General features: G+C 47.5%; 1 protein-coding gene and 1 long non-coding RNA gene across 3 annotated transcripts in view; one reads left to right on the top strand and one right to left on the bottom strand.

The window, feature by feature from the left end:
- Positions 1–23354, bottom strand: part of RAB31 (RAB31, member RAS oncogene family) — a 112350-nt gene that overhangs the window by 75717 nt on the left and 13279 nt on the right. The window contains exon 1 of one of the 2 annotated variants that reach the window (XM_033439412.2): positions 9167–9267. The exons of the other annotated variant lie outside the window; for it this stretch is intronic. Coding sequence (XP_033295303.1) covers positions 9167–9187 — 21 coding nt within the window. The 5' untranslated portion in view covers positions 9188–9267. Of the gene's footprint in view, positions 1–9166; positions 9268–23354 lie in introns of those variants that run through there. 2 annotated transcript variants of the gene reach the window in all.
- LOC117203717 (uncharacterized) lies at positions 16306–18058 on the top strand. Its single transcript, XR_004486592.2, has 2 exons — positions 16306–17112; positions 17719–18058. It is a non-coding gene; the product is annotated as an uncharacterized LOC117203717 (long non-coding RNA).

Here is a 23354-nt window from a genome sequence, read left to right as displayed (position 1 = left end):
CTCCCTGGGGGATAATCAGGATTTCTTTGTATTCTAACTTGTATGGTTGATACCAGAGCCATTTTGAGGCCGAGCTATCAGTTCCTGCTACTTCCTGGATATTCCTCCCATAGACGTTATTGCTATTATTTGGGGCTAATAATACAATTCTCTGCGAACAATCACATACTCTTCCATGACACTCTCTGCTGTCTGAACGGTCCCCATTATTAATCACGTGTAAATCTGGAATCACGAACCACAAACTTTCAGCTGCTGCCACATAAATCTCTAGGTGTCACTTAATTCACTCCTGGACTAGGGCAACAGGCTGCAGGTAGGGTTCCCACCTCTCAGAATAGAGAACGGGAAATCCTAGGCAGCTATATCCCAGCTACGTGATCCTGCTCTAACGGAAGACGTCACAAATCAACCCAGGACACATTATTTCAGGAACCTTTTCAACCCAGCTCCGCAGAGAATCACTAAGGCCCGATCAAGGTGGGTTCCCAGGACAGACAGCTGCCTTCTCCCGACCTTCCACCCACTCCTCCCAGCCACTCCACTCCAAACTCACGAAGCACTGCTCTACAGACGCTCTAGACATCTTTACAGGCGGTAAGGTTGAGAAACTAATAAGGAATGTATACTGTTGATAACATTATAAATCCACATGCCTCTTATGGATAGGAAACTGCAAGCGATAACAAGACCTACAGACTCAGGAATTCCATTTAAAAGAAGGGAAAACAATGAGCACAAAAAAAGTTCACTGAGGGCTTCCCTGGTGGTGCAGTGGTTGAGAGTCCCCTGCCGATGCAGGGGACACGGGTTCGTGCCCCGGGCCGGGAAGATCCCACATGCCGCGAAGCGGCTGGGCCCGTGAGCCATGGCCGCTGAGCCTGTGCGTCCGGAGCCTGTGCTCCACAACGGGAGAGGCCACAACAGTGAGAGGCCCGCGTACAGCAAAAAAAAAAAAAAGTTCACTGAGGTATTATTTATAAAAATTAGAAATCACCTAAAACATAACTTTAAATAAATAGATGGTACTCGTGACGCTTTCATCTCAGACCTATCAAACATCAAAGAGATAGAATACTATTTGCACATAATGTGAACTATGGAAATGCTAACTCCAGCATCTGTCTCTGGTCTGGCAATCAGAACCCAACTGGCAAGGATTTTTACATTTATTTGTTGATTTGTTTCACTCAGTCACCCATTTATTTAAGTGTTTAGACTTTAAGCGTTAACATTACTTCTAAAAAGCCTTAAGTGTCTGACGTGTGGAGAAGGAGTTAAGTTAGGAATTTAGGAGGATGAGAGAGGCCAGCCAGGTCTTGTGGGTGGAGAGAAACAGGCAGAACCGCGGGGTGGCTGACAGTTTGATCCTCTGAGCCCAAAAGCGAGGGAAGCTGAGAGCAGGGTGGAGTCTGACCCAGGGGAGTGAAGGCCTTGTCCAGGACACTGGACACACCCCTGCATGCGACAGCCATGTGGGGAGGCACTAGACTTTGTTTACTCTCATGGGAAAAACTGCTTACAGACCGAATTTTAAGCATACAGATAGCATAAATGAATTAAAGCATCTAGACTGAGGTCCCAAGGACAATAGTGAACACAGCTTGGAAACGTCCACAATCCTCTAGATGTATACGAACACAATCTCAAGTCCACACAGAGGGAATAAGGTGCCATGTCTGAGGTGCAAAAAATGCCTAGGAGAAATGTAAAAAAATCCCGCTAGAGAATATGAAGAAATAAGCAAAAATGAGGAGGCTGAAAGCCCCAAGAGAGATGATTAGATGGTTCAACAGGGAACATAGGCACACATCTACTTCCTTTATCTCACTGGGTGCTCACGACAACCCTTCAGAGGACAGGTGTACTGTCCACATTTCCCATGTTAGGAAGCTGTGGTCTAAACGCTTACGTGACTTGCCTGCAGTCCTATAATCAGCAAAGGCTTCATCGACCTTCAGACTTCCCCTCCCCCATACCCACTGGCCAAACCACCTCTCTCTGGAAGGCATGCGTCCATGCCCTCATTGACTTACTGGTGCCTGTGCAGTCCGCAAGATACAAGGACAGGAGGCAAGATTAAGTCCTGATTCCTGCAAGTCAGATCACTTACACATCAGACCTAAACTTTCAGAGGAATCAAAGACAGAGCCGTAGTGACTGAGATCACACAGGCCACCCCAACACGTCAACGGGACGGCTGACAGCTGTGTTCCAAACTGCATTTGTTGGCCCATCATTTGAAACTCAGGTGTGTATTCTTCTGTTGACATAATGCTGTAAATAAATGATTATTTCCCAAGCTTGCCCCTGCACTACAGCACTCTACAACAGAAGACCTCGACATCCATTTGTACTATTGTTTCCATAGGAAAATTTATTCTACTTTCAACCTGGGGGTTCCAGCCAGTGTGAACCAGGCCTGCAGTCCAAGCAGAACGCCCCAGGAGTAAAGAGATCTTTGGGGAACACAGTCTCCTGCATTTGGACTCCAGTAATATTGCCAATAATCCCAGCCTTTCATAGGAGCAGGAGTGGGCCAAACAGTCATAAGGACAGTGACTAAAGCTCCAGCCACCCAGCCAGGCATTTTCTATGGAGAAATGTCTACTGTCACTTCTTAGAGCATCGTCTCTGGTCTATCATACCTCTTCTCGCCTCTGGAACTCCAACTGTGCCTGTATTAAACTTTCTTCCCTTACCATATATGTCTTTTATATTCTTTTCTTTATTTTCCATCTTTTTGTCCGAGTTTCAATTTGGAATTATTCTAACCTATCTTCCAGTTCTTTCTACAGATGTACCTAATGTGATGATGAACCCATTTACTGATTTCCTGATATCAATTATTGTATTTTTTCACCATAAAATTTCTATTGTGCAGTTTTCGATTGCATGCCAAAGCGTGAAATCATGACTTTTATTTCCTTGAACGTAATGAACATACGTGTTTTAAAGATGTCTGATAAGTCCATTATCTAGATTCTCTGCAGGTTCTGTTTCTATTGCCTGTGGAAAGATCTTCAGTCAAATCGCCTTGTCTCCTCCTATCACTGGTCAAGTTTAAATCTTGGAAGCATCCCTCCGGAGAAGGGAATTAGAGCAGCCTGTCTGGTGATGACCCCTGATCTTCTCTGACTCTTGGATGGGTGTTTAAAAAGCACAGTGATCTCACTTCTGGGATGTCATCCACCCCCAAAAAGCTGTTCCTAGTAAGAAAATATTTATACTGTTTTAAAATGCTGTCCTGGACTTCCCTGGTAGCGCAGTGGTTAAGAAAGAATCCACCTGCCAATGCAGGGGACATGGGTTCGATCCCTGACCCAAGAAGATCCCACATGCTGCGGAGCAACTAAGCCCGTCAGCCACAACTATTGAGCTAGTGCGCCGATAGCCTGTGCTCTGCAACAAGAGAAGCCACCAAAATGAGAAGCCGGTGCACCACAACAAAGGGTAGCCCCCACTCACTGCAACTAGAGAAAGCCCGCACGCAGCAACGAAGACCCAATGCAGCCAAAAATAAATGCCGTCCCTTTCTACTATTGTTAAATTTATTTGCCTCTTGCTATTACAGAGTTGACAGGTCTGGAGGATTCCAAAGTCTAGCAATCTTTCAGTCATCAAGTGCTCTGGCCCCAGAGAGGGGGTGGCTTCTCCATCCTGCTGATGGCAAAGGAACGTCCTAGAAGTTCTAGGGAAGCCAAGGTCATGTATTGGGCATGAGAAAAGGTGAGCAGCAGAGGCCCCATCCCTCTCCCGGCCCCGGTTCAGAAAGAAGTCCTCCTCCTGCCTGACTCCTCAGACAAGTTAAAGAAGGGAAAGAAGAAGGAAGACACTTCTGAAATGGGGAAGGAGGGCAAGTTCCATCATCCCTTCACTTCCGTTCTTCTTATAATAGCTCCCACCGCTTCTCAGCGTTTCCAGAGAGCACTCTGTCCCGATGTACAGACTCTGTGCAGCTAAGCAGAAATTTCAGAGTATCTGAGTCTTAGAAGGCGTGACCTGAACTGTTTTAAAAAATTTTTAACCCAATGTTTTACTTAAATCGCACTTCCTGCCCAAGGAACCAACTGTTCTTTCACCACCTTTGTTTCCTCTCAAGCAACGCACGTGTGGGCTGGTGACTGGGCAAGACAGGTCACCAGACAAACGGCAGAGACACGAGCTGCCCTGTTCCTGGCGGGGAACCCACTGGCTCCACGGGACACCTGGCCTGCATAGGCTCCCGGCACCAATGTGGGATTTTATTGTTATATTCTGTCGTGTTCTTACAAAACACTCAATATTCACTGTTCCTGAGTTGCAGATCTAGCAAGTAAGGATAAAGAATGATCATAATTGCAGCTTCTAAAGTGGTTCCCAGTGATCCCCGACTCCTGGTGTTTGGTCACCTGTGCGTGACCTGGACCTAACGACTTGCTACTAAAAAGTAGAAAAATGGCGAAAGTGATGGACGTCAGTCCCCAGGTTAGGTGATAAAACACTGAGACGTGGCCTTCCCTTTCTCACCAGGCTCCCTGCCCCCAGCCAATGGGCTCCTGAAGCAGACACGGTCCTGGAAACGGACACATCAGAGCCCTGGCACCCAATGACCATCCAGGGTGCTCTGCCCATCCTTAGGATCAGCTGGTACGGCCACACCATGAACTTACCCTTCAGGTGGGAGGGGCTGCCATGAACCCCAAGGGCGCCGGAACTCAGATGAGGAGGCTTCGCCCTCCTTCCCTCCCCTCTTCTCCACCAGCCTTTGGAGCCTGGACTTGTCCTAAGGGCAGTGGAACCAACGATACCCACCAGGGGTGGAAATTTAAGAGGACTGGAGGGAAACCAAAACAGGAAACAGAGGCATTTAGGAGGCTGCGCTCATCTGCTGCATTTTTATTGAGCACCTACTATGCGCCGGGCATCTTCACAGATAACAGTGGCCAGTCTATCGTGTCAGAGCTAAGACCCCACATCAAGAGCCCGCCTGGTGCTCACGTTGGGTTGTGCAGGGAGGACAGAAGGAACCGTTTTTGTTGTTTTTGTTTTTGACAGAGCACAAGCTTTATTCAGTGGCCAAAGAATAAAGGAGTGAGAACTAAATTCACAGATCGACTTCTCGCCCACCTGGCAAGAGGGATTTAATTTTAAAGGGTAAAGATAAAGGGAGGAGGAGGGAGGCTAAAGATGGGGAGGCAGATGCTTTCGTTTACAGGGGAAGGGGCAGGGCTTTTTCAAGGGAGTAGGGTGCCACCCCCTTTTTAGGAAGGAACCGTTCTTACATCCCGACTCTGACAAGCCTGACAGCTGGCATCCTCAGACCACTTGCTCATCTGAATTAATGCTCGGTGCTTCGCTGACCCCCAAGCCGAGATCCTGTGTGATGTAGACAGTTAACTGCTGTGATCCTTAATCACGACACTAGATTATAGAGGATGCACATGCACCCTTGTCGGCTGCAAACAAGAGCAAACAGTCAACGCACCTGCATGGTACTGACAAGCTGGGGATACTAGCTTCTGCTCACAACTAACCTACCTTCCTGACTCTATCACTGTTCCCATTAAATAACCATAGTTTTTGACCCATGACATGTGAGGAATCGTCCTATACGTATGACAGTCAACTCTATCAAGCCCCAGGCTTGATTCTCACACTAGTGCCAGAAAAGGGACTTGCATGAAAGGGAGGAAGTGTGTCCGAGGCGGGGCTGGGCCTACAGAGTGTGAGAAAAGCCATCCCCGTAACTATCACGCTGGCATGACTTTCTCATGGCTTAAGTTCCTTCGGTCAGCTGGCGCTTCTGCAAGCATTTCAGAGACTTTACAAAACACACGTAGAAGGCAGCAGTGGGAATTTCCAGCTCGAGGGAAATTACTACCCCCCACATTTTCAATCTATGCTCTTTGGGAATAAATGCTAAACTATCACACTTAGTTTAAGACATTCGTCCAGGAAACGCAAGGATGCCTGCATCACAGCTGCCTCTGCCAGAAGAACCCCTGCCTGGCAGCCTCTGAGCAGGGCTCAGCCTCCAGGGTGAGCCTCCAGGGTCAAAGATGGGGCACCCTCTTACTTTTTTTTTTTTTTTTTTGCGGTACGCGGGCCTCTCACTGTTGTGGCCTCTCCTGCTGCGGAGCACAGGCTCCAGACACGCAGGCTCAGCGGCCATGACTCATGGGCCCAGCCGCTCCGCGGCATGTGGAATCCTCCCAGACCAGGGCACGAACCCGTGTCCTCTGCATCGGCAAGCGGACTCTCAACCACTGCGACACCAGGGAAGCCCCCACCCTCTTACTTTCATTGTCCAAAGGAGAGAAGACGGGTGTGGCTTCTGGGGCAGGAGATGAAAATGGACCACATGGATGAATTCCCCAGGAACAGCCTGAGTGGGTACACTGCTGACAATAAGCAGTAAAGCCATGGATACGTGCCCTCTGATTCCTGCACGGTGTCCCCCGCTGCTCCCCAGCCAAAGACCAGCTGAAGGTCAAAGAGGAAAGCACGTGACTGCAGATCCGCCCTCCACTGCTGGCTGGATGCTAAATTGCAGAGCCAACGCCATGTCATTAATGCTGAGGCACAGCTCTGGTCTGAAAAATACCAGCCGTGCCACCCCCCACCGCCAGAATGGAAAACTAATCTGAAACCTTGTCAGACAGGAGGATGTTCCCGCCGACGGAGGTGAAGATCAAGGGTGCTGCAGTGAACCTGAGCTAAAGAGTAAGTGCACGGGCCCAGCTGAGCCAAAATTACAACGAAAGTGATGACTCAGGGAAAAGGGAAGAGAAGGCAAAGCTCCAGGACAAATGGAGCTTCTGGGCTTCCAAGTTCCGGATCACGATGATCGATGAGCTATTAATAACACCGACCATGTTAGTCACGTGATGATGGTGATGGTGACGGTTGACGTTTTGTTCAGCTAGACTCCATGTTAACCTGCATCACCTCATTCATTTTCAGCCCAAATCTCTGAGAGATGTACTACTGTGGCCCATCACGGTTGGGAAAACAGGCCCAGGAAGGGTCAGCAATTGAACCCAGTCTGTGCTTCCAAGCCCGAGCTCTCGACCTCCATTCTTTACCCTAGTGCCTCCTGACAAACACCACCTGCGTCCCCACCCTGCGACAGGTGTGATGATGCATTTCTCTCCCGCTCGCTAACCCATCCCGCGTCTGAGACGCAGCAGGCCCCGTGTCAGGCACTGGCGAGTCAGTGGGATGTATCCTCTCCTGCAAGCGCAGGAGAGACACACCCAGGAACGTGACCCAGAGCCAGACCTCAAGGTCTGGAGTTTCCTCTTCGTGACACAGAAGGAGCATCACGCCCAGGACAACATGCCCCCATGCCGGGAGAAGACTGCTCAGGCCCATGGGGTTTCCTTGGCTCCTCACGATGCCCTTTCCATGATGTTCTGGCACATGCCCTTGCTCAGAAGTTCAGGAGAAACTGAAGCCATGGCCTTTCTTGACCTCAACCTGCATTCTGAAGGCTTTCCAGCTTGTCGAGCACTCGCATTCATTACTGCATTCGGCCTTCGTGGTGACCCTGTGAGATCATCATTCCCATTTCGCAGATGGAGAGCTTGAGGCCCGGTGCCCGTCATAGCACACTGCTGGCAGAAAGGAGGTCCAGCCAACGCCAGGCCTCGGCCTCCCCGTACGTTCTTTCCCCAACACGAAACCATCTCCAGTCCCAGGTCAACAAATCCTTAGAGAAGCTCAGCATGCGGGGCCAGGAGGGCTTTCAAAAGCAAAACGCATAAAGGGAGTCAAAAGGCACAAACTTCCGGTTATGAGATAAACAAGTCCTGGGGATGCAGCAGATGGCTTGGGGACCAGAGTTAACAATACTGTGTTGTATACTTAAAAGTTCTAAGAGAGTAGGCCTTAAAAGTTCCCATCACAAGAAAAAAAGATCGTAACTACGTGAGGTGATAGACTTATTGTGGTGATCATTTCACAAGATACACAAACGTCAAATCATTACGTTGTACACCTGAAACTAATGTAATGTTATATGTGAATTACATCTCAAAGAAGAAAAAAGATGCAAGCTACGAAAGAACTTGGTCAGGTTTTCAGAGAAATAAAAATGCTTTTATCATGCAAATATATGCTGCATGAACCTAATAAAATAATTTGCAATTTTAAAAAAGATTGAACAAAATGTTAGAGTTATTTCATGTTGGTACAGATAACTTATCTTAACTAGAAATATAGGCAAAGTAAAAACAGAATTCTTTCCAAAAAAAAAGTTAGGGAGGAAAAAGTCCAGAGCTAAGAAATGTCAAAGTGAAATAACAGGCGGTTTGTTTCCTATAAGTGAACAACTTTGGTTAATTTTTATATTAAAACATAATTTTATGTAAATAGGTATAGATGCGTTGATACAACCCACAGCGCGGGTCACCTTCCTCTTCACGCTGATGGGAGGGTATCAGTACGTGTTTGAACTTCATGCACCAACACTGTGAAATTCTGCTTGTGGATACTTCTAGATCTGTGGATATAAATCTCTTTAAGAAGTTTATTTTAGGGTCAAGAAAGAAAATATGCAGTTTATGCTTCTTACGATAGGAGCTGTTGCCTTGTATGAATCACTGAATATTCCCAGAGACACTGTGGGTAAACATCCTACATGTAATGTGAACAAAGGACAAGTCCCACATTGCATAAAATGAGCTGTGTATCCTCTGATAGGTGTACATCTATTTACAAGTGGCACACATGCAATACTGTACGTACTAAGATACTATACAATGTATAAGATAGAATCAGAAATAGAAATTTTAAGAGAATGATCTATTAGGATCTTCTCGATACTGTACCACCAAATACAGAAAATCCCTGGATGCTGAGGCTGGCGTAAGCTGCAACTGCCCCCAAGCCCCTGATTTCACATTTCTGCTCAACCAACCAGCATCGCTGGTGTCCCAGACAGACTTACCATCGACACAAGCACACACACACACACACACACACACACACACACACACACACACACACACACACACAGGCTGGGAAACACAGGGATGAAGCCCTCTGAGGCTAGAGCCACACCGTGCAAAGTGGAGGCTGGAGGCGGCCACCTTTCAACTCCCTGCATCAGAAAAGGGAAGCAGCTGTGCAGAGGGACGTTAAGGCAAGCAGCCCAAAGACGGGACTCTGGTACCTCCCCTACCTTCCCGAGGCCCAGCTGCATTCCTGCTTTGGGTTCCGTGGGACACCATGTATCTTTCTTACTTTTTTAACCGGGTCTCAAGTGCACGTTGGAACCTCCCAATGGCCACCAGCAGCACGGTAGGAGGCTGCCCATCCGAAGCTTGACCCCCAGGAGGAAACATCTGTAAGGATTTTACAGCTGACCCCTGGTCATATCGCACCATCTCCATGCCCCTTTCCTTCCGCCCCTGACTCTGTCATCACGTCATCACACATGCTATTTTTTTGCAGGAAGTTACGGCCAAACCACAACTTCATAACGTGCTGCTCTCCCATCAAAAGAGAGCCTGGAAAAGGCCACCTGATGTCTGGGCCTGGCCAACAGCAACGTCTGGCTGCCTCCGGCCAAAGCATCAGGAGCAATCCCTCGGCCACTCGCTAACCCTGGGTGGACTTCATCTGCATCACGGTCTAAAGGCATTGCTACACATGCACTCAGAATCTAAGTGACAGAAAGCCGTGTGCAGCCTCTAATTTGTTCAGAGATGTCCACTTCTATCTTCTTGCTTCACAAAAAGACAACTGATTGACTTCATTAGAAAACAAAACAAGGAAGAAAAATCATTGTCTAGGAAAGTCTAGGAAAGACAATGACTTGTTCCAGGAGTGGAATCATCTTTCTGGTTTCAATTTGGACACTGCTGTCTGTTCATGTTCTGACTCTGGGGACCCATCACACACTGCCCTGCCTCCCCCACCAAATTCTCTCTCAAGCAGGCAGGAAGACTGAAGCTAGATTGAGGCAACCAGGCCAAAAGTTGACAGAAGAATTTGGTCAGATGAACCAAAGGAAGTGTGTTTCTTCACTTGGTGGTTTGGACACCTTCAGGGGTGAGGAAAGGGATTGCAGACCTTCTCTGCCCTCAGGGCACAAACGTCTGCTCTATTGTGATCTGACCACGTGACCTGAGCAGCTAATTTCAAACTCTGGTTTCCTACCCACGAATCTGTGTCTTACCCAACCTGGCAGAAAAGAGACTTTCCCAAGCGTCTGACGCATATGAAAACACGCTGGTAAATCCGCCTACACAGTCTCCTATTTTGTGTGCCTGCCTCTCTCCCAGAAAAGGATTAGGATATTTAAGAATGAGCTCCCAGCACACGCCCAGCCTGCATTTTTATGAGACGGGATCCTTTTCTGCTAAATGGATCTAAATGGCAAACTGTAGCTGGCGGCCAGAAACACAGGGTCAGCCAGGACACACAGCCAGCGGCAGCATCCTGCTGTTCTGCTGACCGAAGGAAAACATGTTGGAGCTTGAGTTTTCTATGACGTTTAATCTTGACTCTAGATCCAAACCGGCTCGCTGTTAGGCTTGCTCAAGACAGTAGCAACAGGCTGGCTGGCAACACTGCAGTATCCGTTTGCTCCTTCTCCGAAAAAGCCAAAATGTGCATCCCCAGTGCACAACTGTTCTACGCAATATCCCCGCATCTGATAATGCCACGAACTCACAGAGTACCCCGGCGCCCCACCCTCTGATCCGTGGGCTGGCTTACCAGCTACAATTCAATTTGGAGCTCATCAGCTGGGGAGACACAATGACCCAGAGCAAAGAAAAGGAAGAAATAAACAGCAAGGGCCGAGGCACCCAGGGATTAGGGGCTTCCTCGGCCCCGCCTTTTATCCTGGGGACCCACTCACCACGTAGCAGGGCAGGCAGGGGACACCCAGAAAGTCTCAGTGTGGTTCTCAGCCATGTGGCATCCCAGGGGGACAACCAGGACCTGCCTCTCCTACAGGAGAGAAGAGTCTCTGAGATTTCTTTCTGTATGCACGCCAAGCTATAGAAATTATGCACACTCTCTTTTCTGGGCTAAAAGATCAAAATCTGATAGCCACTCTTGGGAATAATTTTGCAAACCTTAATCATAATTGTTTTGCTCTTCTGAGTTATTCCCTATCTCTTTTAACTGCAGGACAACATGAAGAGAACTCCAATAAAACAGAGATCCCAAGAGGTCATAGCCTGGAGTGTGAGACACACAGGGCACACACATCCGAGGGGATGCTGTAACAAAGGAGGAAGAGAAAATAACCGTCAGGGGTAAACCAGAAGCGGTGATAACCCCCGCCTTCCCACAAACTAACTGCACAGGGGAGCAGAATCTGGGGGTGGTCAGAGTGTGGGTCTGGGGTCAGACGCATGAAATTGAAGTTTCTTCCTAATTCTCTCTGTGCTTCTGTTCCCTCCTCTGTGAAAGAGGAGCAATAGGAGGGCCTGCCTCATAGGATTGTCGTGAAGATTAAATGAGATAACACGTCCACAGCACTTAGAACAGCACCGGCATCCCGCAAATGTTCATAAATGCTGATTACCATCATGACGATTACACAGCCATTCAAAAGAATAAAGTCCATCTGTAGGAGCCGATACGAATGGAAAGCGTTCCAAGATATACTGATTGAAAAAATCCATTTACAAATTTGTAATGACACCTTTATTAAAAAAAAAAAATCTGGGTGTGTGAGCACAAGCACACAAGCCTGAAACATTTCCTTTAAAAAAAAATCACAACGGGCCTCCCTGGTGGCGCAGTGGTTGAGAGTCCGCCTGCCGATGCAGGGGACACGGGTTCATGCCCCGGTCCGGGAAGATCCCACATGCCGTGGAGCGGCTGGGCCCGTGAGCCATGGCTGCTGAGCCTGCATGTCCGGAGCCTGTGCTCCACAATGGGAGAGGCCGCAACAGTGAGAGGCCCACGTACCGCAAAAAAAAAAAAAAAAAAATCACAAGGACACATTAACAGTGATGATCGAAGGTTAGGAAGGCGGCACTTTTTATCCTGTATCTTTCTGACGCATTTGAACTTTGTAATCCTATACAAAGCGTTCCTTGTATCTATTTTTAAGTATGAACAGATGTGATCCAGGTACAGGGATCAGGGTACAAATTCTGTATTCTTCTTTAAGCTTCTCTATATAAACGTAACTTTTTACACTAACATTTTCTCCCCAGACCCCTTCATATCATCTAAATTTTAAATGGCCATCACCCAAATCATAGATTCTTGCCTCTGCAGGGTATGGCTCGTGTAATCTGTATGAATCAGCGTTACCAAAGCTGATGAGGTGGAATTATAGGAAACTTGCTGGAAACTGCATGAACCTGGGAACTCGTGGGAGTGTGCTTCCTGGGTCAACTCCACCGTCGGTGTCCTATGTGTCATGTGTTTCTGGTGCGAAAACATTAAAACTGCTGAGCTAAACCCTCCCCCTCCTAGTTACTCAAATGTAAACGATTTCAGATGTGGAAGTTGCCTACGCTCATTTTTGTTGCTGTTGAGGTGCAATTCGCATAACCCAAAATTAATCATTTTAAAGTGAACAATTCAGTGGCACTCAGTCCATTCACAGTGTTGTGTAACCACCACCTCCATCTAGTTCCAAAACATTTTCTTCATCCCCAGTAACTCCATACTCATTAAGCAATTACTCACCATTCTCTCCGCCCCACAGCCTCTGAATCATACATTTACTTTGTCCCTATTGATTTACCTATTCTGGACATTTCATACAAATGGAATCATACAGTACGTGATCTTTCGTGAGTGGCTTCTTTCCCTTAGCATCATGTTTTCAAGGTTCAGTCACAACGTCCTGTGTATCAGTACTTCATTCCTTTTTAAGGCTGAATAATATTTCATTGTGTCTAAACCACAATTTGTTTAGCCAGCCTCCACTGATGGACACTTGGGTTGTTTCCACCATTTTTGGTTGTTGTAAATAGTACTGCTGTGAACATTCACGTTACAAGTATTTGTTTGAGGCCCTGTTTTCCACTGTTTGCAGTATATACCTAGGAGTGAAATTGCTGGGTCACAGGGTAATTCTGTCTATAACTTTTTAAGGAACAGCCAAATTTCCATTTTCCACAGCAGTTGCACATCTTACGTTTCCGCTATCCATATAGCGGTTAAAGAAGAATTACCATAGGCAGAATCCTGACTTGCAGATATAGAATGAACATGTGTTAAAGTCTTTATTAACCTCATTACTAATGAGAGTATTAGTGAGGTGTTACAACCAATTCACAGAAGTCAGAGAAGCACAAATTTATATGGATTAAAGGAATGATCCAATTAAATGTTGAAATGAATTTACAAATGGACAAGAAACTGACTTTTTTTCCTGATGCTGGGGGAGGTCATTTTAATCACACAAATAGATGTTTTTTCCATGTCTGTAGACTGTAATTATTTTGCATTGCTATCAGTTACCTATAACTTACAGAGGCAAAAAGCAGATCAAGGACAAGAAAGGCCTAGAATCAGACACCCTGGAAGGCTGTTCTTTACATGATGCATAGTTTTCCACTGGGGACACCCGGAAATCTTTTCTGCTTATTCCAAATTTCCTCACAATATGACACAGGAAGTAAAAAGAGAAAAAACTAAAGGTGTGGATGAGAAAAGGAACTAGGAGAGGCAACTCCACACTAAATAAAAATGAGAACTAAAATGGGAAAAGATAAATGGGCCAACGTGCACCATGGGGTCCCACGACCACTGTACAGTTGGGGAAGACACAGGCCACGCGTGCCACGGGAGTCCACATGGCGAAATCTGGGGGCTAACGAGGAGATCTCTCTTGCAAACAAGACCCTGGTCTAAAAGGGAGGGCACCAAAGGCAGCGGACACGGGACAAAGAACTAACCGGGGCTGCAAGACGGCAAACCCTGGCACTGAGTCGGACAGTGCAGAGGTCTGTCACCGCTGCCGGCGGGTGTGAGGGCCCAGAAGCATCAGGAAAGACTAAAAGACCGGGTTTGGGCTGGGAAGGGAGGTTCCCTGGAGCACGTGTGGGTAGTGGAGACCCAGGAGTTTTCCCAAACCCACCCAGGGTCCAGCCTGGCATGCACCTGGGAGCCCGGATGGGGAGTCGGCCCTCGTGTGAACCAGCCCTTGTAGAAACCTAGGCAGTCACAAGTTGGCTTCATATAAACACTCGGGTATTATTATTTGACTTAATGCAATACTTCTTCTTTAAGTGATTGAGATATATATATAAATATTTCAGTTATTACATCTGTCCTCTTTATTTCCTGCAACAAACGCATTGTTTTGTAGCTTTCAAGCATATGAAAATTACTTGTGCATCTGTTAATCATTTCTCCTCATATGCTGGTAATGCCTGTACAGGGAAAGTTATCACACACAACTGAAAAAGAAAATCACAATATTCAAGGAAAATAAATCATTTTAAGCAAAACTGTTTCCATCCAAAGCAGGTCTAGGGGCTGACTTACTAAAGCGTTGTCACTGGGCTTCAGAGCCTGTTTACATTGCTTTTTTTTTTTGGCTGTGTTGGGTCTCTGCTGCTGCGCATGGGCTTTCTCTAGTTGCGGCGAGTGGGGGCTACTCTTCGTCCCAGTGCGCGGGCTTCTCATTGCGGTGGCTTCTCTTGTTGCGGAGCACGGGCTCTAGGAGCGCAAGCTCAGTAGTTGTGGCACGAGGGCTCAGGAGTTGCGGCGCACAGGCTTAGTTGCTCCGCGGCATGTGGGATCTTCCCGGACCAGGGCTTGAACCCAAGTCCCCTGCTTTGGCAGGTGGCTTCTTAACCACTGCGCCACCAGGGAAGTCCCTACACTGCTTTTTAAATGGGCATCTTCCCATTTACGTTTATGAATAAAAACCTATCACTTATTAGAAGACAAAGAGCTAATGACGAGAACTGAGAATAGCCTTAGCACGCGGCTGGCGGAGCGAAGGCCCAACCCCCTCCCGGCTGGTTCATCAGGACTTGGCTGTTCCCTGTGGCATTAGCATTTCTTTACTCTTCCTGTTGGGACAAACGGGGTGATTGTTTGTGACAGGAACTTCCCAGAAGGCCCACCAGCTCTTCAACGGGAAGCATCCACAGGAGTTTGCACCCTAGGGTTCTAGGAAACCCTCAAAAACCTTGCTTGCTGTTTGCACCCATCCTGCATCGTGACAGTGATTCTTACCCAATGACAACTCCCTCCTGCTCGGAAAGACCTCCTTAAATCAAACTTGATTCTCAGCGTCGGACCTTGCCTCCCTCCACTGGTGCTGCCAACACTGGCTCTGCCAGGGAACTTCAGTATGTCCCAGACAGGCTGTTGGTGAGGACAGCTCTGGACAGGAGAGAGGGTGACCAGCCGGAGCCCCCATGACGCCACAGGCCTCCCGTCAAGAGACCACCGACTCCCCCTGCCTGACACCAGGGCCCCCACAGCAGTAGGACCTGTGGTCACTGCATCAGCTCGGCAAAGACACGGGTGCCACGTGGAAGGCAGGGGAGCATTTCCAGATGCCGTCCCCCCAGACGGCAATCAGGACGCCAGTGAAAAGTAACCACACCCGGGGGAGGGGTTCCCAAAGCCGGGGTGGCAGCACTGCTGCCGAAGTGCTGGGAGGCAGACGGTGCCTTAACTGAAACACACATGGAAGCTACAGGAAGCCCAGGCCAGGATGCATGGCCCCACCCCACCCTCACAGCCCTGCGAAGCCAGCAAAGCACGAGGGGAGCCACCCAGTAGCCCACATGTGTGACCCCGGCCGGGGAGGCAGAGATGGGAAAGAAGGTGGCTTCCCAAAGGGCAGGTCCTCCCAGTGAAGGCTCATCGATTCCGACCCCACGACTTCAGTTCTTGTGATGTGTCTTTGTCACTTAGCGATGCCACCCAGTTCTGGAGCTGCCTATCCCAGGACCCGGTCTGCCACATCCCAGGGTGCCACTGGCCACCTCACACTTCACAGCATGCGATGCCCCAGCAGGAGTCCCACCTGCCTGAAAGCAGCACGTGCTGGGGTCTTGCCCAGGACCAGCAGCTTCCTGACAGGGTCTGGGCTCAAGACCCAGGGACCCCAGGGTACCGGCCAGGAGGAGCACGTCTGCACTGCCTGGAGACTACAGCTCACGACCCCCAAAGCCTGCTTCGAGGCCACGGCTGCCACTGCAGATTCCCACAAGGCAGCGTGCATACCTCATTTCCCAAAGAAACCTGCTTTTTTGTTATCCCTTCTTTCTAGCACGGGTGCAATGGGGCCAGAAGATGTGTCATGATGGTGTGAGTTGCCTCTGGGTGAACATTAGTTCATCACAGAATTTTAAAATTTGCATTTGGAGAACTAAAAATACTTTTACTGTAAAGTGGTGTAATCCTGGTGCAATGAGGCAAGTTAAAGTAACTGCTGAGCAAGTCAACTTGTTTTTCCAGAAGCATCAGGGAAGTAGATGACCTCTACCGGTCCCCTAGAGAGGAAGAACAAACTTAGTCCTACCCAGAAGTTATCATATGACAGGCAGGAACCCCAGTGTTCTCAGGTTACTTGTGCTGTGTAACCGTTACAACTCGCTGAGACAGACAGTGTTATCAACGTTTGACAAGTGAGGGATCTGAGTTGAAGAGGTTCCACAAGCCAGCTTAAGGCTCGCTTCTCTCTCCTTCGAGTCCAGAGTCTGAAAGGACAAATCAAGTCAAAGCTCCGATTAAGCCATAAACTCACAGTCTTCAAATTCATAGTCCGGCAGTGACCTTGTTGGAACACAAAAGGTGCTTATGGGAGAAACTAGCATCGCTCCACGATACCCATGCTCCCCTTCACCATCAGAAAAAGAGCCCCGCCACCCCTGCTGGTCGAGGCGGTCAGGGGTCTTGGTTCTGGCCAACGGGGTGGAAGCAGAGGCAATGTGTTGACCCCGTAAACCATCAGAGCATCCTGAACCAGCCACCAGGACTGATCAAGAAGAAAGAGACGATTTCTCTCCTGCTTAAGTCACCAGACTTTCGGATCTCTTATTTTAGCAGCTCAGCCTGTATCCTCAATACAGCACATCAAAGAAACTTAAAAACCTGCATATCCCTCTAAACTGGCTAAGAATTATCCTTAGAGCTTGTTGAACCTCATCACCTGTTTATTCCTCATTCATTTATAAGGTAAATTCATCCTGGCCTTGTGTCTGAATTCTCACAATTTCCGAATCCCAATTTATGAGATTTACCTGTAAAGTATGACAATATACCATTTCTTTAAACCCATATTCTTCCCAGAATATGTCCTTCTTTGGAAAATGCCACTCACCCATATTTAGCTATCGCAGGTGGTCTGTCCACCACCCAGTTTCCCAGTGGCCCGGGCTGGCAGGGCATCATTTGAACCAGGCGGTACTCTCTGCCCTGCTGGGTGGCTCTGGTCCTTCTCCAGCAGCTGCATCTACTTTCACACACATAAGGCCCAGCGGGGTTGCCACGGCAGCGAGCATCCTTTAAATGCTGGCTGGCAGACCGGATGCCAGGACCAAGTCGTTGATAGTCCTGTCTTGTTGGTTAGCGTTAGAGCAGACAAAACTCTTTTTATGACCATTCAGCAACAACAGCCCTTAAAAGCAGCAGAAGGGGGTGGGGTATCTGCTGGAACCCTCTGACCTATTTAGAGACCCCCAGCTTGGATGCCTTATGCTATATATTTCAGCTGCACCACACATAACCACCCAACCGTCATTACCTGAGATTTTATGACAGGTATGGGTCAATTTGTTCTAGCCTGCGGTTTTCTGCCTTCTCAATGACCTATTACCAAGCTGAGATTGATTTGCTGTGACACCTGCTGTGTCCCGTGACCAGAATAATAAACACAACCAATTCACTTTGGCCACTCCATTTTTGGTGAAGAGCTGCAGTCGAGAAGGACAGACATCTGCCCATTAGGAGCAGCACGTAATTAACAGCAGTGTCTACCCACCCGACACCGAGCAGTAGAGGGGCAACAGCCTGTCAGCACGGGAGACCAGCATGACCCTCGCCATCCTGAATTACGGACGCTACACTCTACCTCCCACTCAGCCTCAACTACAACCAAAATAAATACACTTTCAGGTTGAAATGACCTATGCTACACATCCATTATTTTCTATGCTATATATTTTCATTATATTACATGTATTAGGAAACTAGGTGTTTGTGTGATCACCTGCTACAGAGGCAGGACTGGGGCTAACCTTAGATGGAAACAGATGGCATTGCCAGCTCTGCGACGGAATTAAACTGGCATATGGAACCGCGCTTTTTATGGCGTTTGGAATTTTTATGTGCGTGACCTTGTCACAGGAGCGGAATCCATCATCTATGAAAAGTCATAAAACTGACAGTGTCACCTTGGCAAACCATTCAAAACCAATTAACCGACCTCCTGCTAGACACATAAATCCATTGATCCATCCTTACAATTGGCATATAAAACATGCATAAGTGCAGACAGGTAATACATTTTAATAGACATTTGAAAGAGTAAACTAGAGACAACACAGATTTTAAAACAAAAATAATGAGCCCTTGTCCCTCTTATCCAACATCTCAAAGCACTACTTTTTAGTCTTAGGGGAAAACTTGGAAGTTCACATAAAACAGTACTGTGCTTTTAATATACATTTGTGTATTCTAACACAAATTATACACCATTTTCAAGCAAATTTATCACCACTGTAATAGTCTGAAGGCTTTTTAGAAGCTGAAAGCATAACCCACTTAAGACTTCTGTTGCCTTTGGCCAATCTAATTATTAACATTTGCTGAATTGGCTTCAGACACCTGATATCATGTTACCACCATCAGCAAATATTTACCAAAAATTCCCAGGATGAATGCCACCATTTTGATGTTCTGAGTTTACAAATGAACGAATACAAATCCACACACATCGGGAAATTTCAGCTCTAACAATCAATAAATGAACAAGAGGGACCCCCCTCAGTCACAGAGAAGGCTCCCTCACCTCCAGCGTCACTGAGCGCCACCTGGAGGCCCCGGGCCGGCTCCGGTCCTCAGTCCCGACAGGGGGACAGAGTAGTGACAGCGGTGGGCAGCAAGCTTCTAGAGCGTCAGTTCTAGGGTTAGGATCTGGAGTCCAGAAGCAAAATTAAAAGTTTCAATAATGACAGAGAAGATGCTATTTACTCTCTACATCAAGACGGTAAAGAATGGGAAAAAGGGCCCCTTTTCAAAAGAAGAAATAGATTTTGCTAGAATAAAATCACACACAACACGCCTGGCACACAGATGAGACAGCCTTGGCATCACCTGAGGAGTCCGTCCCTGCACGGTGACTCGGTCCCAGAGCCCAAGAACACAGAGCAGTCCCCACCCCAGGGAGCTTCCAGGGGCCAGAGCCGAGGACCGCCTCCCGGTGCCCCTTCTGTCACCCATAGCTGCGTCTTCCATCTCCCCTGCATTAGTCACTGAGGCCGGGTCTGCTGTGTGGCCTTCAGGCCCTGAGACCTGCACGTCGTCAGCTGGCTGGCCCCTCACCCCTCATCCTTACGCAGCATGCACAGGCCCACAGAGCCGCTGGGAGTCAAGGCCAGGGAGGTGGGACCTAGTCGTCCACACCTACAGACTGCCGCTCGATAGGACCTAGTCGTCTCGATAGCACCTAGTCGTCCACACCTGCAGTCTGCCGACCCGGCTCTGATGCCGACAACCTCACCACACCTGCGGCTCCGGCCAGGGCTCCACGCAGGGCATTCAAGCTAAAAGAGATTTCCTGAAAAGATGTCGGCCTGGAAACAAAAAGGCACAATAAACACAGCAGAATGGTCGGAGCTGGGTTGAGGGCCGGAGGAGAATGAATTAATTCGAGCTAAAAAATGAGAGAGAGGATGTAGGCGGGCCTGGGCTGACGAGGCATTAGGTGAGGGGTGTGTCCATAGAACCCTCAGCACCTAAGAGCACAACTGGGGGGTGGGGTGAGTCGTACCAATTAACCGAGGATTTTCAGGAAGCTGGAGAGCTGCGGTCGCCACCGAAATCACACCAGGACATCAGGCAGGCCGGGGAAGTCTGCCAGGCACGGCTCCCCACAGCCGCCTGCAAGGTCACTGCCATCGCGGCTCCTGGGCAAGGGCCAGGGCGCAGGCCCCAGGCTGGTCGAACTAGGTCACCTGCCCGTGACCAAGCTGCCAAAGAGGTTCTTGGCCTTTCTCGCCTCTATTCAGAAGGCAGGATCTGCTTCCCTCTGAAAGTAATGCTACAAGGAATTTCCTAAAATAAAAGACAAGCATCGACCACATTCCCTGCATCTAATTCCATGGCTTATACAACTCAGACTGGACACTGCACCCAACTCCAGACAAAATTCAGTTTAGTTCAAGAGGAGAAGCAGCTGTGTCCTCAGGCACTTTTCAGGTGCTCTGAGAATCGTTCTCTCCCTACGTTTGATCTGAAACTAAGCCAAGCAAGTCTTCCATCCTGTGATATTTGAGAATGATGGGCAATTAACATTCCAGCTAAAGTGAGTTCCGTCACAGAGCTATGAGCCTGTTCCACACGCGTGAAATTTCACCAGTCACGTGCGTGGATTCACGTGTGAGGGTTCACGGGAGGGAAGGTGAGCCTGAAGACAGAGGAGAGGCTGGCGGCAGAGGCGCTGGGACACAGCGCCTGAGGGAACGCGGATTGGCCCCCCAGGGCAGGAGCAGAGGCCGTGAACTGGGAGGCAGGCGGCAGCCTGTCCACACCCCTCCTGGGCGACTCCTGGAAGTGATGACGGCCCAGGAAAATGGGAGGCTGGGGTTCGGGTTGGGACTCCATGAGGAAAGGAAGAATCAGAATTCTCCTAGAAAGAAGGCGAACCTGTGCCTCTGGATTAGCCCTCAATACTGAAGTGCATCCTCCTGGAAGCAGCCTCTGCCCCACCTGACTGGCAACAAGCAGTGCTGGACCCGCCGTGATGTGGGGTCAGCACTTCCCTGACCGGAGCATATGCCCTACAGTCCAGCGCTACAGACAGCATTAATTTGTCACGAAGAAGGACTCCAGCCCTGCTCACTATTTGGGGGAGATGAAGAACCTAGGATCTAGGATCTTTTTTTTTTTTTTTTTTTCGGTACGCGGGCCTCTCACTGCTGTGGCCTCTCCCATTGCGGAGCACAGGCTCCAGACGCGCAGGCTCAGCGGCCATGGCTCATGGGCCCAGCTGCTCCGCGGCACGTGGGATCCTCCCGGACCGGGGCACGAACCCACGTCCCCTGCATCAGCAGGCGGACCCTCAACCACTGCACCACCAGGGAAGCCCTAGGATCATTTTAAATGGACTGTGTTATACGTTAAGCTTGATGTATCCCTAACTTTTAGACTCACACTTCCCACTGACATAGCACTTTCTGGACTAACTCCAATGGAAGTAATCCCACTCACACTGAAGGGGAAAAATATAAAGATTCACAGCACGGAAAACACCCAAGTTCTGTAGATGGTGGAAACTGTAACTCACCACTCCACCTGCTTATTTTTCTACAACTGGTCCAAACACAGAAGCCATTGCACTTCAGAGCCAGGTACCACCCAGCTAAGCTCAGCTCACAGCATCACTCTTTCCCTTTAGCCACCCTCAAATTTTTCATTCATTAAAGCACCTTCCGGTAACCACTGAATGAATTCAATATATGCAGTGTTCCAGATTATCATTCTCGCTAAGGACATTGTCACAGACGAACGAAACTCTCAATACACTTGTACCTACAAAGTTCGTACACGTTAATAGTGGTTCCATGAGCAAACCAATGAACTAGATCCAAATTGCAGCCCTCAGTGTCCAAGGCCCCCTGAACCATTCAGTCCCCAAAAGTGACTCCTTCATGCTATTTCTAAACTTTCCTGAATCTGATGGATTCAGACATCAGTGTATTTTTAATAGAACAATATAGAGTCCAGAAACAGATCCACATACACATTTTCATGAAATGAAAATCCACATTTTCATTTCATAAATGAAAATGAGATTTCATTTATGATAAAAATAACCTAACAGATCAGTAAATAATAAAGACTTAATCAATAAACAGTATTAAAACAACTACCTAGACATTTGGAGTGAAGAAAAAAACAAAAAACTTGAATCCCAGCCTGGTTCTTTGTACCAAAATAAATGCCACATGACCAAAAAAAAATTTTTTTAATTAAAAAAAATTTTAAGACACTATGAAAGTACAAGAGCAAAATTAAAATACAGGTAAAAAATTTTATAATACTAGAATGTGGAACGACTTTCTAAGCAAGACATAGACAACAAAACCATAAAGGAAAAGACTGATATATTTGACTAAATAAAGATTTCAAAATATTGATATGATTTTTTTAATTCAGTAAAAAAGTAAACTAGAAAGTAACAAACTGAAGAAAAGTTTGTACAATACAAATGACAAAGAATTTGGTTTCCTTTTTTTTTTTTTTTTTTTGATAGGTAAGAAGTGGATTTCTTTAGAGAGAAACACACTCCACAGAGTGTGGGCCATCTCAGAATGTGAGAGAGGCCACGATTTGGTTTCTTAATATACAAAGAGTTCTCACAAATCAATAAGAAAAACAACCCAATAAAATTAGGTAAATGATGTGAATGTGTAGGTAACAAAAAATACAGTAAGTCAATAAACATATGAAAAGATGATCACTGTCATTCATAATTAATGAAATCAAATTAGAACAGATTATCATTTTTAATCTATAATATTAGCGAAGATAAAAAGTTCTGGTGATATTCAGTGTTGGTAAAGTGGCAGAAAATCATATCCTAAACACTTAATAGGAATATTCTGGTTTTTGATCTGGGCATTTACATAGGTTTGTTCAATTTGTAAAAATCCAGTATGCACTATATTAAGATTTGTGCACTTTTTTGCACTAATATTATACTTCAGTATAAAAGTGTAAAGAAAGTGCTTCCCTGGTGGCGCAGCGGTTGAGAGTCCGCCTGCCGATGCAGGGGACACGGGTTCGTGCCCCGGTCTGGGAAGATCCCACATGCCGCGAAGCGGCTGGGCCCGTGAGCCATGGCTGCTTAGCCTGCGCGTCCGGAGCCTGTGCTCCACAATGGGAGAGGCCACAACAGTGAGAGGCCCGCGTACCGCCAAAAAAAAAAAAAATGTAAAGAGGGACTTCCCTGGTGGTCCAGTGGGTAAGACTCCACACTCCCTATGCAGGGGGCCCAGGTTTGATCCCTGGTCTGGGAACTAGATCCCACATGCATGCTGCAACTGAAAAGATACCACATGCCACAATTAAAGATACTGAATGCCACAACTAAGACTGGTGCAGCCAAAATTAAAAAAAAATTTTTTTAAACGTTAAAAAAATTTTTTTTAATGTAAAGAATATGTTACATCACCATGAGATATCAACTTATACCT

Source organism: Orcinus orca, chromosome 15 (assembly GCF_937001465.1).
Source record: "Orcinus orca chromosome 15, mOrcOrc1.1, whole genome shotgun sequence".
NCBI classification, from domain to species: domain Eukaryota; kingdom Metazoa; phylum Chordata; class Mammalia; order Artiodactyla; family Delphinidae; genus Orcinus; species Orcinus orca.
This window is presented reverse-complemented; position numbering and strand designations above follow the sequence as displayed.